We start from the raw sequence: 17,505 nt of genomic DNA, 5'->3' as shown, positions 1-17,505 counted from the left end.
AATAAAAAATAATAATAAATACCTGTAGAAAGATATGAGACCTTTCTAGAGAAAGGAGAGAATAAGGAAAATAGAAAGTTATGAATCAAGGGAAATAGAGAGATAGTTCAGGGAAATTAGAATTAAGATAATTAAGGGAAAGAAGATAATTAAGGGCTCAAGATGAAAGGCAATCTGCAGTTGAACATTACCAGTGATGATGACGTCACCAGCTTCAACTTCTACAGCGAGTAAGTTATGCTTCCATGCTATACATAGTTCATACCACGTATAATTTAATTATGATTATGGCCCTTGTAGAGTTGTATTTTCCTTTTGGAATTTCCCCTCTTCTGAATCTTTTGGCTTGATACCCCCTATACTAAACCATAGGAAGTCTACTTACCTACTCGTTACACATGACTGTTAGTAATGTTGTGATATCAGCCATAAAAAGTGTATAGAGGCTTTTAGATTGTGGCTATGTACTGGGTTAGTCTATGCTCGGATTCATTTTTTTTCTCTTCTCTCATATCCTAGCATAGCCTACGCCAGTTCATATTTTCATAAGCACAACTTCAGTCTTACTATACTAATTCACAATTTACATTTTGAACCATGTCTCTTGTTTGACATAGGAATGAAGATGAGATTAGTGGGGGTCTAGAGTTACGAGCCCTGGGGGCTGCCAAGTTCTCATCCGTAGATCCAGAAGTCAACAAAGTCCTCTCAGTTACCCTGAGGTTCACCAGTCAAGAGTACCCCAAGGATGATAGTTTGAGACCTATGCCTGATGTGGTGTACCCGTCCATCTTTGTAGATCGCATCGTGGTATCCGACTTCTATGGCAATGTGTAAGTAATCTGATGTTATTAGCCTGTGTTTCTTGTAAAATACAGATAACTTAAAGTAGGTAGCGAGAATCAGAACAGAGAAGGCGTTTGATATTGTCAACACTGTAACTGTCACAAAATTGAAGTGAAGCTCTAAATAGACAGTATGGTTGTAGACCGCAGGATAATTTACTTTTCATTCCTATTCTGCAAAGGTGTACGGCCGTAGATCGGCTAGACGAGCGGCCGTAGATCGACGTCGATCCACAACGATTCACGTCGATCGATGTGTGGACTATGTGGACTGTGGACACATGTTAACATTATTAAAGTGAGTATGCTTGATATTGTTTGTGAGAGTATAGTTCTGTTATCTATTTTCCCCCAATATGTGAGACCACCAATTTTGTTTGATTGTGCTTCAGATGGAGTAACTGTCAGAAGGACACTTTCTTGGAGAACATAAGGCGGACCAATGTGGATGAAGTTGATTTGGAATTGAAACTATACCAAAATTTAATCCTAAAGGGTTAGTGGATGTGCTAAAACTCCCACATATGATGTTCTACATAGAATAACTGGGTAACTGGGAGCATTAACTTTCCAAAATCTTCAAAATTACTTAATAAAGTTTACTTGCAAATATGATTAGCACATTTTCAAATTGCTTGGAAAAACACGAATATGTAATCCATTAGCAATTTAGTGTAGGTAAAATGAAATTTTTGTAGGTCTTCTTCCGCGAAAAGCAATAGTTTTTGTAAATGATGACTTACTCGTAGGTAGGTAGGTATTCCAAATCCTACATGACTTTAATCGTCGGGAAAACAAAATAATTTAATCACCAATAAAACTACTAGGTAGGTACATAATTATGTAGATACTTTTTTTAAAAAATCCACACTCACTATTCACCTTTTTTTACTACTTCGCGTACATGATGGAAAGCGAACGTATTTTCCTAAGGGTAGGTAGGTAGAATAAGAAAACATACCTAGGAAAAATAGGTAATGCCTACATCACCCAATACCTACAAAACATGTCTATGCATGGGTGCGTTAGGTACCTACTTTACTTGAAACTTTAGTTCGACATTTTTCAAAAGTCAAATAATGTTACAAACTTGTTTAATCTAAAATATGATCATATATCTCCTAAATAGAAAGAGAGGGAGGAGAGAGAGAGAGAGAGAATGAAGATTACTAGGGAGAAAAACTTTCCAATGTTTCTCTTCTGTTCTATTTCATTGAAATTTTTAATCTATTCTGTGGTTTTTTGTATAAATTTCTTTCAATGATTATTTCGTTTTTGAACAGATATTATACATGTGTTATAAAAATATACATAAATTAATGTGGTCTAGTGTTAGTAGTGTTAACGTCTACCTACAAGAGGGACGCCTTCTCAGTCCTAACATCCTGAATAGATCAGTTGCGCTTACTTGGTTGATGAACTTGTAGAAAATGTTTCATCCATTTCTAGAAATTCTCTGTTTCACTACTTCATCTATTTCTATAAAATGCAAAAGATAAGAATCAGAAGGGATTATTTGGTGGATGTGTCAAAACTCCCACAGTACTATAAATTAGTTTTCCAATGCAATACATTTAGAATCAGTAGGGATTATTGGCGGATGTGGTAAAACTATTCAGAATGTATTGATTTATCAATTATCAATGTACAAAGCTCCAACACAAATTTGTTCCTGGAGCTCTAGAGTCTATACCAAAATTTAATCCTAAAGGGTTAGTGGATGTGCTAAAACTCCCACATATGATGTTCTACATAGAATAACTGGGTAACTGGGACCATTAACTTTCCAAAATCTTCAAAATTACTTCAATAAAATTTACTTGCAAATATGATTAGCACATTTTCAAATTGCTTGGAAAAACACGAACCTAAATTCAATTCTGCCCCTAGCAGTGACTTCAAAGTTGCCACAGAATCAAGATCTATCATAATTACTTTCATCTACCTGTGTCTATACGGAATTGAAACTCAATGGCTGCTAATGAGTCATCTACTCTATTGCCAATGTACCGCTGCCATTTAGAAAGAAGAACCATATGAAAAAAAGTATACCAACCAAAGGATACCATTAAGTTGTAGAACCAGAATATCATGAGATATATATGGTGGTTAGTTGGTTATTGATATGGTGGTGATTGATTCCGAAGGAAAGACTGCAATAAAAATAGACAATATATAGACCAATATTATGATTATTTAGGGGAAAATAACAGATTGTGTAATGTACGTACAAGTATTTCATTTTGTACCTCGTCCTCTTTTATAGTTTAGAGTTGCAAGACCGCTATTATAGTGTGGACATTTGGACAGTCTCAAATGAGGAATTTGATGTCTCAGTAGGATTCGAACCCACATTCCGTTACTGTTCCAGCGCTTTCTTCAATAAGAATTACATATAGGCCACAACCTGGGTGAAATGTTGAAGGGAGGAAAAAACTGGCTTTCTCCAGGGCCTCACAAATTTCGGATAACTTCTCTAGGGAATTGTAAACGCACTAGAAGGAAAATAGAACAGCACCTGGCTCTCTCTTGTTTGAAAGATAAAATCTATTTGAAAGAATCTCTTGTTTGAAAGAATAAATTCTATTTGAAAGAATGAAACGTACTCACCTGAGTTTCCTTTACACTTGAAAGGTATATTGGATGAGTCTTATTATATTGGAAGCAGGTACATACATTGCTATAATGAACGAATTATTTGCCAAGGAACTTTAGAAATTGGATTTAATGAGACCCAAGGGTGACATTTATTTCAGCTGGGTCATCGAGAATAGGGTTACATCTTCGTTACATCAGGATTTTCGTAAAAGCGAAGTTCTACTGTTAAAAATGTGCATTTCATAAAAAATATTCCTTCTACCAATAGCCAAGAAGCCAAGATGGTGAAGCAATTATACAGACAATAGGTATACAGACAATAGATCATGATCAATTGATCACCCTTGATAGAAGGAATAGAGTTATAGAGAATATTGATCCATAATTCTGGCGTATTGCATATACAAGTATTGTAAGGAGTTATAACTACCTGTTGTAAGCAGTTAGGAGTTTGGGCATCTCCACTAATTCTGAGGCTACACAATCATTTTATCAGACAGGCTACAGTCTCATTGATCTGTTGTAGATACCTACAAGTAAATTAGATCGAGATTGAGAGTTTTGGCATCTCCACTAATTCTGAGGCTACACAATCATTTTATCAGACACAGGCTACAGTCTCATTGACCTGTTGTAGATACCTACAAGTAAATTAGATCGAGATTGAGAGTTTTCGGGTCTCCCCTAATTCTGGGGATTCATAAAATTAGTCGATTTTCGGAGTTTTCTGTCTCTTCGTGGATTCTTGTCAGGGTTTTCATCTCGATTGGTGCCCATTTATTATACGATCGGTTCACCAAAAATTATCAGCTACTAATCATAAACTGTGTTCACACATAGTCGACGCCGTCGATCGATATCGACTGAAACCGTACACTGCCTCGACAATTTGTATTTTTTGTGGGTATCTATTGGCAATAAGTAAACAATGTGATAATAGCTACCAGTCACTAGATGTTAATATGCTAGGTATACATAAAGTTATGTATTAAAATTCTAACTAATAAAAAATTACTTACATACTAAGATGTGTTGAATAATTATGAACGTGTAGTGCATTACAACAATCATACTATGATGAACAATACCAGTATTTGGTGCAGCTTATGTTGAATAATTATGAACGTGTAGTGCATTACAACAATCATACTATGATGAACAATACCAGTATTTGGTGCAGCTTATCTCCAATCAATATTCATTATGTTGCTTCTAGCGCCGTCATTCGTACAATATGTGTAAGTATGTTTATTATCTTCTATCAATTAGGTATCTTTTATCTTTGAGTCCAGAAAGAGTTTCTTTTAATAGCCAGGACCACAAACAGATTTTAAACTCAGCTCTCCAACTCTGGGTCCTCTGGGATTAAACAATTTAATCCATTAGCAATTTAGTGTAGGTAAAATGAAATTTTTGTAGGTCTTCTTCCGCGAAAAGCAATAGTTTTTGTAAATGATGACTTAGGTAGGTAGGTATTCCAAATCCTACAAGAATTTAATCGTCGGGAAAACAAAATAATTTAATCATCAATAAAACTACTATAGGTAGGTACATAATTATGTAGATACTTTTTTTTTTTTTAAATCCACACTCACTTTTTTTTACTACTTCGCGTACATGATGGAAAGCGAACGTATTTTCCTAAGGGTGGGTAGGTAGAATAAGAAAACATACCTAGAAAAAATAGGTAATGCCTACATCACCCAATACCTACAAAACATGTCTATGGGTGCGTTAGGTACCTACTATACTTGAAATTTTAGTTCGACATTTTTCAAAAGTCAAATAATGTTACAAACTTGTTCAATCTAAAATATGATCATATATTCTCCTAAATAGAAAGAGAGGGAGGAGAGAGAGAGAGAATGAAGATTACTAGGGAGAAAAACTTTCCAATGTTTCTCTTCTGTTCTATTTCATTGAAATTTTTAATCTATTCTGTGGTTTTTTGTATGAATTTCTTTCAATGATTATTTCGTTTTTGAACAGATATACATGTGTTATAAAAATATACATAAATTAATGTGGTCTAGTGTTAGTAGTGTTAGCGTCTACCTACAAGAGGGAAAATTGCCTAGAAAAAATATCTTGATCGGAGTTTTGACACATCCACCAATATTCTATTGAGAATTAAATTGCCTAGAAATAATATCTTGATCGGAGTTTTGACACATCCACCAATATTTCATTGAGATAAAAAATGCCTAGAAATTTATTTGATTGGAGTTTTGACACATCAACCAATATTACATTGACAAATAAATTGCCTAGAAATAATATCTTGATCGGAGTTTTGACACATCCACCAATATTCTATTGAGAATTAAATTGCCTAGAAATAATATCTTGATCGGAGTTTTGACACATCCACCAATATTTCATTGAGATAAAAAATGCCTAGAAATTTATTTGATTGGAGTTTTGACACATCAACCAATATTACATTGACAAATAAATTGCCTAGAAATAATATCTTGATCGGAGTTTTGACACATCCACCAATATTTCATTGAGATAAAAAATGCCTAGAAATTTATTTGATTGGAGTTTTGACACATCAACCAATATTACATTGACAAATAAATTGCCTAGAAATAATATCTTGATCGGAGTTTTGACACATCCACCAATATTTCATTGAGATAAAAAATGCCTAGAAATTTATTTGATTGGAGTTTTGACACATCAACCAATATTACATTGACAAATAAATTGCCTAGAAATAATATCTTGATCGGAGTTTTGACACATCCACCAATATTTCATTGAGATAAAAAATGCCTAGAAATTTATTTGATTGGAGTTTTGACACATCAACCAATATTACATTGACAAATAAATTGCCTAGAAATGTTTGACAGAGGGAACTGTAACTGCTAGGGTCTTATCGTCCCGAAATCGAAGAGAGAAGGAAGACAGGATAGGAGAAAGCCAGCCGTTCCGAGAACGAACATTATCCCATCAGGATAAAATTCGCCCCGGGGCGGGAATCAAACCCGCGGCCTAGCGATTACGAGGCAGACGCGCTACCAACCAAGCTAACTAGGCTGGCTACTGTCAACCCTTGAGAACAATTTTTGTCTTCCTTGGGGTGTCCTGATCCTTTTTAGGATGACTGAGCAGCTTATATCAGTTGCGTTTCTGTAAGAAAATCTATAAAGATCTATTAGAATTTATAGGAAATCACAAAGAATACATAGTAATAGTGTGATACCCAGAAGAAAGTTATGAAGAGATTGAAAGTTTCACCACAAATTAATCATAATTTTTCAACTTTCTTCCTTTAGGATAGTGGGCCCATCGGTCTTTTTTTTTCCTAAATGCCCCCCCCCCCCGCTGAAATCCTGGATATGGCGTCTTCCTCCATTGAACCCTGTATACGTTCCTTCCTTATTCTCTAACCCTAAACCTCCTTGAAATTTTACACGTAAATTGTGGCTCACTTCCCTGTACCAACATTTCCTTATCCTTCTCCTCAGACCTCTTTATTCTAAATCCTTTCGAAACTTGCTTCTACGTCTTATTGAGTTCCAAGGGAAGGAAGACTTTTTGAGTTCCAAGGAAAGGAAGACTTTATTCTTCTCGCCAGGGATGAAGAGGAATTTTCCTGTTACATTTACGTTGTCAAGTTTCACATTAGAGATCTCTCAAACCCAAACCTAGGTAGGTATAAGAAAAAAAAGACACATAGTAAGCACCCATATAGTTTCTAGTGGATAGCAAAATAAATAAAAAGATTGTATGAAAAAGTAATATTAGGTAGGTACTAGGCTACAAGGTAAAAAAAAGGCGATATTTGTGTTCATACAATCCAACGTTAAAATGAACCTTTACAAAAGTCACAGTAGTACCTACATAAATAAATCATGTAGAATATACGTGTCTAGCAGAATACTTAGCTACTATGTAGATATGCAATATTATGCTCAATGAAGCTTGAAGTACAACAATCATGTACCTACTTACATAGGTACCTGTAATACATGCATTACATACTTATCATGCTCGTATAATTAATATTTTGTACTTCTGTAAAGGCATTAATCAGATTGAATCAAGTGTCAATTATTTAGTTTCAATACTTTCAATACACAATTTCAATTACCTATTTAGTTTAGATAAATTTAGTTTCGTCATATAAAATTTCAACAGACGATCGTATAGGTGATAAGTACCATCTTCGGACGCTAGACGGCGCTGAGCGCGGTGCTGAAGGTACTTCCGTCCGTCCTAAAAATTTTGGGTGATCTTGACTTGTCTAATGAAATAATGTAGTGTTGTGAATAATTATTACCTAGGTACGCGTATATTGCCTCATACATTATGTCTAGACTTCTATTGTAGGTTATGGTCGATAAAATCCCGAGTCCTGAATGAAGAAGAAAATTCCCTACTCATTACTCTGACTTCTTTTCTTACCTTTTTTTCTTCGCTTGTTTTTCTCATAAAAAATCTCATTCTTGAAGCTCTTTTTAGTCTCTCTAGATTCTTTCTGGTCTCTTTATGGCCTTAAAAATATGTCTTGCTTTCTCATAAAAGAAGACATTTTTTATGCTCCTTTTTAGTTTGTCTCTTGTTTGAAAAATAGGATTCTTTCTAGCCTGTTTTTAAATGGTCTCCAAAATTGTTTTATTCTTTCGGTCCCTGACCGTTTGACAGATGTAAATGGTGACTTCTTATCATACAATCACAGCATAAGGTTACCTACAATAATTAGATCTATAATTAATTAATTATTAGAGGCAAATGGACATTTCCATGATAATTGTAAGAAAGAAAAACAGTTTGAATAGGATATCATCGTCATCGCTACTAATATGTCGCGCTTCATCGCTTTGGTCGTTAGAAATAACGCCCTATGTAGAACAAACTTTGAGATAAAGTTCGTGCTAACAACTTGGAGATAGAAAATATTTTCAAAGTTTGGCCTGAATACTTTATGACAAATATCTCAGGAGACAAGGAATTATTCCAAATAGTTAACCCTTCGATGGATAAAAGGCTTGTGGGGTGACTGAACTTGAATCTGAATAGATAAGAGTTTTCAAGGGAATAAACCAAGGAAGAGAGGGAAAGTATGGGGAATGCCTACTGCCTTGTTTAAAACTTAAGGAAGGAAATTGTTAGGAAAAGGAGAAGAGAAAAAGCGCTCCGCCCCGCCAAGTCAAGAAAGTTTGACCGCGCTACTAGAGATATTATACGCGACAGGGAAAGTAGCCGTTTTCAAGTAGTTCATAGTATGTCCCTTATCAAGTCATCGAAGGGTGAGAGGAGACACAATACTTTTCCTTTAGGGTCTGGAATTCTGGATCAACATGAGAACAGTTTGAGACCCTCATAAAGTAACGATACATAGATAATAATATTATATTATAGAAGATGAGCTCGTTAGTTAAATCCTCATAGAGACTAACTTTCTAATAACTAGCTGTTTTTTCAATACAGGATCTTTCTTATCTTTTCATTTATCTAGCATAATCTAGCCCCTCCCCTCTTCTTCTAGTCATCAAAACCAATGAATAACGGTGACACAGGAAAAGGGGAGACAAAGCCCTTAATTCTTTTGATTTGAGAACGGCAAAGTAGTGGATATATCAAAACTCCCAGTTCTAATTACTGACTAAAGGTAGATTTCGACCCCCCAAAAAAAGGTAGATTTCGATCGGCTTACGATTTACGATATTTGCAGATCAACGAAACGCACTCAAATAGGAACTTAGTATAGCTTCATAAGATTCATTGCTACCCAAGTGAATGGCATTAATTCTGTAATCTGTAATTTCTTATGCATAAAATTTGTTATCATAAAAAAAGTCTCTGTCAAAAATATGAAAAAAGTGAAAAACTATCATATTATGAGACGAAAAAAATCTATTCATGCTAAATTCTCTGACACCAGACTTGTAGTCTACCAAAGCCATGACTGCTGTCTAGACATGACTGAGACAGTTTGACTAATACTGTGTGCATGGAAGAGTAAACAATTGGTGCACAAAACGTTGATTCTTTCATCTGCTTGTGGACTTTAATTGTGTTTAGCATGGATGCTTGTCGCAAATACTTTCCCCGATTAGTACATATATACTTAATTTGGGCCTTTACACTGAGATTGGTATATTTTTTTTTTTTTAAAGAGGTTTGACAGAGGGAACTGTAACTGCTATGGTCTTATCGTCCCGAAATCGAAGAGAGAAGGAAGACAGGATAGGAAAAAGCCAGCCGTTCCGAGAATTACACTGAGATTGATATATTTTTTTTTACCCACAGTTGACTGACAAAGCCTAAAAATATTTTTTTTGACTTTTTGTAATAAACTTGTTGTTAAATAAAACTATTCTTTCTTTATGTATCTATCTCCTCTATCTAGTTTTTTGACGTGTGGCCTGAAACCTTCCACGTAAGTCTTCTGCTCTTGTGTAAAATTGCACACAACTTTTTGCTTAAAACTGAGGGGTTGCTTTCTTCTTCGAATAGAAAATGATATTTTAGTTTGTCCGGCAGCATTTTCTGAGTAGAATGGCTCAGCATTGTACCGTTGTTTCCGTAGAAAGGATCATCCTTTATTACATAGAGTTGAATCTGGTTTCTTATCTTTTCTTCATTTCTCCAAGGTACTTTCTCAGAGAGATATTAAATCCGCATGAAAGCTGTCTGTCATTGGTGAGAATTGTTTCGAAGAAATCCATGACTTTAACTTGTACAGAGCTTCCAATGGTACCTATCCTGATAGGAAATATGTGGTGCAATAGTGCTTTCTAAAAATACTCGTTGAAGACTTCGTATTGATAGATTACATTCATGTCAATGGAAATATTCTAAAATAGTCTATCGGTTTGTGATGTATCGGTATCGCAACATTCCTACTTTATAAAAGAGACCGCAAATTTTAATGGGGTCAACCACAAATGAGAAAGTTCAACAGTCCTAAAATCCCTAATCACAGGACTCCATACCTAAGTACTCTGGAATTTGACAAGAAAAAAATCCCCATTCTAATGCAATGTACCTTTCTACCTTTATATCCTGTAATATCGTCCTGAAGAATTCTACGTGACATCCTCTACCTTGCCATTCTTAATATTTCCCTGCTGATCCTTTATCCCATGCAAAAAAATACAAAGTACCTACCTTACCTAGCTGTGGGTATAAAGTACGTAAACACACATTCTTTAGGCTCCCGGGTGTAGTTAGTTAAAGCTTGGTAAAAAAAGGGGATGTTATACTTATTTATTATTATTAAAAAAATCCAGAATGAAAGTTTGAAGTTGCTTGGGTTCAGGGATCATTAGGTTTTATTGTGCCATCCTGAATGTGATAGGTAGGTACTAACAAGTTGTGTCTAGCAGAATACTTAGCTACTATGTAGATATGCAATATTATGCTCAATGAAGCTTGAAGTACAACAATCATGTACCTACTTACATACCTGTAATACATGCATTACATACTTATCATGCTCGTATAATATTTTGTACTTCTGTAAAGGCATTAATCAGATTGAATCAAGTGTCAATTATTTAGTTTCAATACACAATTTCAATTACCTATTTAGTTTAGATAAATTTAGTTTCCTCATATAAAATTTCAACAGACGATCGTATAGGTGATAAGTACCATCTTCGGACGCTATATGGCGCTGAGCGCGGTGCTGAAGGTACTTCCGTCCGTCCTAAAAATTTTGGGTGATCTTGACTTGTCTAATGAAAATAGGTAGTGAATAATTACCTACGCGTATGTTGCCTCATACATTATGTCTAGACTTCTAGGGCATTTAGTATCAAATGTTGTACCTATTACTCCTATTAGCTCAAAATTAATCAAAGAAAGTGATATTTTTCGTTTGACAGCTAAAAGCCTCAACAAAGAAAGAATGGGAGCACTTGTCCTTCTATGATAAACAGAAACTTCATGCCCTACTTTGGGGTTCTACCCCAAGGGAGGCAACTGAAGGGCGATGCTCCTCTAGAACTTGAAAATTGCATTTATCCAAAGCTAGTTTTCAAAGATAATAAATAATACATTCCTAAACCTACTCATCGTGAAAGCATGGTCTGGAATGAAAAAAAAGTCAAAAGAAGAAAAGTTGAGAAAAGTGACACTAGGGATTTTTCAAAGAGGGTGGCAAAAAAGAGGGGTGACCGATAATCAAAGTGTGCGCGCGCACCCAAAGTTACGACCCTGGCTTTGAGTAAAATATAGAGGTGGATGTAGTATGTTTGTGTGTTACGCGTGTAGTTTTCGATGCCTAAAATCGATAGTTATTATTCGATAACTGTAAAAATATCGATGGCGCGCACCCAAAGTTACGACCCTGGCTTTGAGTAAAATATAGAGGTGGATGTAGTATGTTTGTGTGTTACGCGTGTAGTTTTCGATGTCTAAAATCGATAGTTATTATTCGATAACTGTAAAAATATCGATAGAGAGAAATCAAGGCTTTTATCAGGAAATGACATTTTCCGTTTAGCTACATTATAACAATATTTAGCTAAATCCCTTAAATAGGTAATAATTCATTTTTAGATCAATATTGTTAAAAATACTGTTTTGTTAACTCTCTATTTCTGGTTGGTCTATTTGTACAGATGATTGTTTCGCAGGGTCCTCGTTATGAGTACCTTCTGTATGAACGTGATGGATTCGGGGGGAAATGTATTTTAAAACATCTCCGTTGAACACAACCCTTTATCCTCGAATAATGTTCAGACTATCTTACTTTCATATTCTGATTCTGAAACCGCCGATGAAAATATGACCTCAATTAAAGATCATGTTTTACACAGGTTTTTCGGTTGGCGCTTCAGTCATTTAGCTAAATCCCTTAAATAGGTAATAATTCATTTTTAGATCAATATTGTTAAAAATACTGTTTTGTTAACTCTCTATTTCTGGTTTGTCTATTTGTACAGATGATTGTTTCGCAGGGTCCTCGTTATGACTACCTTCTGTATGAACGTGATGGATTCGGGGGGAAATGTATTTTAAAACATCTCCGTTGAACACAACCCTTTATCCTCAAATAATGTTCAGTCTGTCTTACTTTCATATTCTGATTCTGAAACCGCCGATGAAAATATGACCTCAATTTATTAAAGATCATGTTTTACACAAATACACAGGTTTTTCGGTTGGCGCTTCAGTCAGGTATTAAATCTTTTATTAAAAAATATAAAAATCCAGTTTTAATTCTGGTTGAGTCAAATGCAGTTGAAATATGTTAAGATAAAAACGCTTTAAGTGAGAACGTTATACAAATGATATTATAAAGTCATTGTTTTGTATTCGATAATAACATTAGCATCGATGTTGGAACAAAAGTTCGATAGTGCTCCACCTCCACCCCATGGCGCTGTTCGTAGAATAAGAATATGTGCCGAGCCCTTTGTATAAAATGATCTCGTCGCTTCAGACATTTTCCCTAGTGAAATGAAACTTGTAAAAAACAAAATATGTGCGATCGAGAACCAAGCTCAGGGTGTTTCTTTACAAGCAGAAAGGTAAGGCGACACATTTTATGACTAGATATAAAATTTGAGAAAAATCAAATTAAGTTTTTATAGATGTAATATTATCTGTGTATGTGTGTTGTATCACCTCCACCTTTCCGCCCAGTTTCCAATATTTTTCTCTCCTGTACCTAATAAAGTTATTACTGCTTTAATTTCCGATTTCTCGCTTTCTTTTGCTCCCCAAACCCTTGGTTTTTTCTGCTCGAGGACCTCTTTTCGTTTGAAAAACAATTTCCTGATTTTATTTCAAACATTTTCATTAGTCATTTTCCAATTAAAATTTCATGATTTTCGAGTGACCTAAATTATTGTTGGGACATGACCCCATCCCATCCCTTTCCGTTCGGAGTATTGATGGAGTCAACAAGTCTGCTACTGCTACGATGGGTTTTCATTTTCACATTACTCTTTCGTTCTCACCTGGCATTATGCATTTATCCAGCAGCACGATTTCTATGTGCTATTAAATCTTTTATTAAAAAATATAAAAATCCAGTTTTAATTCTGGTTGAGTCAAATGCAGTTGAAATATGTTAAGATAAAAACGCTATAAGTGAGAACGTTATACAAATGATATAAAGTCATTGTTTTGTATTCGATAATAACATTAGCATCGATGTTGGAACAAAAGTTCGATAGTGCTCCACCTCCACCCCATGGCGCTGTTCGTAGAATAAGAATATGTGCCGAGCCCTTTGTATAAAATGATCTCGTCGCTTCAGACATTTTCCCTAGTGAAATGAAACTTGTAAAAAACAAAATATGTGCGATCGAGAACCAAGCTCAGGGTGTTTCTTTACAAGCAGAAAGATAAAATCCGCCCCGGGCGGGAATCGAACCCGCGGCCTAGCGCTTACAAGACAGACGCACTACCAACTAAGCTAACTAGGCTGGCTAACGTTAAAATTGTACTAATAAAATCGTCAGTAACCTGTAGCTGCTGTAACTGATAAAACTCATTGGTGTTCACGTAGCACCGACCCGACTGAGGATGAAATTCTTATCCGTGGATGTTACCAATGCACAATAATACACATACATAGTAGATGTTTCGTATGCTTTAATGTGGACAGTATTGTTTAGACTTTAGACTGATCTGTTCTTTTGAATGTTCGCTAGGACTGGAGTGTTAACATAGGAGCTAACTTCCAACTTCCAAGACTTTCATATTAGGTATTATTAGAACAATCGCTTTTTACTCTTTTGTTAGACATGAATAACTATATGGATACGCTTCCCCAACATGAAAGCAAATATTTCATCCACTTCATCTATTTAAATTTTCACAAAGCCCCAAACTTTTCTTTCTCAAAGGCTCAAATTCTTCTTCTGATGTGACACAAAAATATCTACCCTGAGGCGTTCCAAGCAGAAAGGTAAGGCGACACATTTTATGACTAGATATAAAATTTGAGAAAAATCAAATTAAGTTTTTATAGATGTAATATTACAAGCAGAAAGGTAAGGCGACACATTTTATGACTAGATATAAAATTTGAGAAAAATCAAATTAAGTTTTTATAGATGTAATATTATCTCTGTGTATGTGTGTTGTATCACCTCCACCTTTCCGCCCAGTTTCCAATATTTTTCTCTCCTGTACCTAATAAAGTTATTACTGCTTTAATTTCCGATTTCTCGCTTTCTTTTGCTCCCCAAACCCTTGGTTTTTTCTGCTCGAGGACCTCTTTTCGTTCGAAAAACAATTTCCTGATTTTATTTCAAACATTTTCATTAGTCATTTTCCAATTAAAATTTCATGATTTTCGAGTGACCTAAATTATTGTTGGGACATGACCTCATCCCATCCCTTTCCGTTCGGAGTATTGATGGAGTCAACAAGTCTGCTACTGCTACGATGGGTTTTCATTTTCACATTACTCTTTCGTTCTCACCTGGCATTATGCATTTATCCAGCAGCACGATTTCTATGTGGGAATCGTTAAATAGGTCAACGTGTATTGTGCAGGCAATATTAGCGTACTCCTCTCTCATTCATCAATATTTCAGACTCAGACACAGGAGATGTGGGAGTGTGAGCAATGGGCAGGCAGACGTGATGAGATAATTATAAAACCCCATGATCAGCCGACATCAAATGAAATAAAAAATATTTTCACATTTGCAGACTTGGAAAATCATTCAAAATAATAAAACGTAATAACCTCCCCGGATGCTGTTTTTTTATTTTTTCAAATTCCTCTTGGAACTTTGACTTTTTCCTGGTGGACTTTAGTGGAGTATGCGTGAGAGAGTGATGCTGTAGTCAACTTTGGATTTTGTTACATTACATTATAATATACCCACGTACCTACCTATAGGTATTGTTGTTCTGAAAGACAATTTTATTTTGTTTTTGTTCCATGGAGAAACCCTATGTACATAATAACAAAATGTCTGTAAAATTAATTAAGTTTTGTATTATTCTTTAGAGCGTCTTAAAACTTAAAAAGTATCTTCACGGTTTTAGGAAGATATTTTATTAAAAGCTCCATGATGCGTTTTACAGACGGTTTTCCCCTGCATAGGTACTCGTACTATAGTTTTATATGTATATAGAGTATAGAAAACTTTGCAGCAAAGAATGATAATGAAGTTAGTAACTTTTCACTTTTTAGACCGCACCCGAAAACATGACTTCAAGTGCGGCGCTGTTCATTTTCCATCTTGAGCTACATTTTACTCGGGACAAAATTACCTACAACGAAACTGTCACTGAATGATGGAACACTACAAATGACTGTCTTAATGACTTACTCTGTAACTTTTGCGAAGGTCCATGCTGAATGAATGAGAAGGCAAATAACAAACTAATTATTAGTTATATGCTTATATGGTTACCTATGGTTACCCATCTGATGAGAGGCATACTACGGGATGGGCATGCTACGACACAGACCACATGCGTTCAGTGTAGCAGTTTTTCAAATGTTTCGTAAAAAAAAAAAAAAAAGAAATCCCCCGCATAGATTAATGAGGGAGTTGTGAGTGAAGTACTTCATAGTAAAAACTCAAGTAGGGTGCGTAATGACACCGAAGTGTATAGTAGCTGTTGTAAGATCTTTCTTGTGGAGGGTTGTAGGGAGTAGAAAGGGAACGTTGATATTTTAGTCTCAATTGATTTCCCTAAGAAGAAATTAATTTATGAAGAGTGGTTTCCAAACTACCTGAGTGTCAGCCTCGTTAGCTTGGTTGGTAGTGCGTCTGGCTTGTGAGCGCTAGGCCGCGAGTTCGATTCCGCCCGGGGGCAGATTTTATAATGAACGGATAATGTTCATTCTCGGAACGGCTAGCTTTAGTTTTTGTGATAAGGATAATTGATAGGTACCTACTTTTAGAAAAACAGAGACGAGAGGAGAGCAAAGAGCTTTTTACTCTCAGCTCTATGTGGACGTCACTTCCCTCTACCTGCTTGATTCTCTATGCGCTATGTTCTCCGCTCCACTCTTTTTTATTCCAAATCTTTCCTGTTAGGTCGCTGGTTCACAAACATATTAGCTCAGCATTGCTTTCGCATTACTTCAAGACACATTCTTTTACACCCATGCCTATCCAAGAATGGAAAAAAAATAGGTTAGAAAATTTCCACCCTGACCGGGATTTGAACCCAGCACCTCCGGGTTGAGATTTAGTGCTCTTGACCACTCGGCCACAGTGGTGGGTCACAATTAAATATGCTATCAGGCTTGTGATTGATCCTTTAGGTTTATTATCAAGGTTTGATATTAATTCTTTTGTGGACGAAGAATAAAAGTCGCAATGCTAAAGTTCTATTGGTATTCGAACCCGCGCTTTCTTGTTTGTCACTCTTAACCATTGTAGTAAGACATTTTGTCCTTTGTGTGACTTTGGGTGGACAAAATAAACGGAGTTTTTTTTCAGTTTGTCTAGCATTATCGATCCACGTCACTTAGGCAATATTGTAAATAATTGATGAGCCCTCCATTGCCTCTTTAGACCCAAAGTTATAACTTCTATTATTATTGACATCGTTCCATTTTTCTGTCCCTCCTTATGCATCCTTCCCATAGAACTGTTTGCAAGAGCAGCTTTATCTCTATGTATGTTTACTTTTCTAGTTTTCTCTTGTTTGTGACAGTGACGTTAATGATAGAATTGATTTATCAGTTTATCACTGTTTTCGCCTTATTCTGACTTCTTCTGGTTCCTCTCCTATCAAAGTTTGGAAATCATATGGCAATCTCGCCTTACTCTGACTACCCTAACGTTATTTCTATTTCGCCATTACAAATAAACACCTTAACCTCATGGCAGATACCATCCACCCATGTACTCTAACATGTAAGTAATACCATCCACCCATGTACTCTAACATGTGAGTAATATCATCCACCCATGTACTCTAACATGTGAGTGTTTGGATTCTCCTATGTTTTATCACTTTTATCATTAGATTCATCCCTTTATTTAATTGAGAAAAAAATGGCATTTTTCTGGATTGATTGAAACCTTAAACACCTTAATTTTTCAAGCCCAAAGTAAACATGCTCCGAAGTCCCGAAGAGGATATGCCAAGGTATAATTTGAACTCC

At 35.5% G+C, this 17,505-nt stretch overlaps 1 protein-coding gene across 1 annotated transcript; it reads left to right on the top strand.

The window, feature by feature from the left end:
* Window positions 1-162: 162 nt before the first annotated feature.
* Window positions 163-3,450, top strand: LOC113467381. The gene is made up of 4 exons (XM_026823526.1): window positions 163-230; window positions 618-833; window positions 1,238-1,306; window positions 2,803-3,450. The coding sequence occupies exons 1-4, from the start codon at window positions 163-165 to the stop codon at window positions 2,825-2,827; spliced, it is 378 nt and encodes a 125-aa protein (XP_026679327.1). The 3' UTR covers window positions 2,828-3,450.
* The last annotated feature ends 14,055 nt before the right edge of the window (window positions 3,451-17,505 follow it).

Source organism: Diaphorina citri, unplaced genomic scaffold (assembly GCF_000475195.1).
Source record: "Diaphorina citri unplaced genomic scaffold, Diaci psyllid genome assembly version 1.1 scaffold467, whole genome shotgun sequence".
Taxonomy (NCBI): domain Eukaryota; kingdom Metazoa; phylum Arthropoda; class Insecta; order Hemiptera; family Psyllidae; genus Diaphorina; species Diaphorina citri.
Note: the sequence above shows the minus strand (reverse complement) of the source record. Positions and strands in the feature narration are given on the sequence as shown.

Excerpts from the sequence above, each read along its gene's own strand:
- LOC113467381 (XM_026823526.1), top strand. The coding sequence starts at position 163 with ATGAAAGGCAATCTGCAGTTGAACATTACCAGTGATGATGACGTCACC. Across the intron at positions 834-1,237 it reads TCCGACTTCTATGGCAATGT|ATGGAGTAACTGTCAGAAGG; the intron begins GTAAGTAATCTG and ends ATTGTGCTTCAG. Across the intron at positions 1,307-2,802 it reads AATGTGGATGAAGTTGATTT|GGAATTGAAACTCAATGGCT; the intron begins GGAATTGAAACT and ends CTGTGTCTATAC.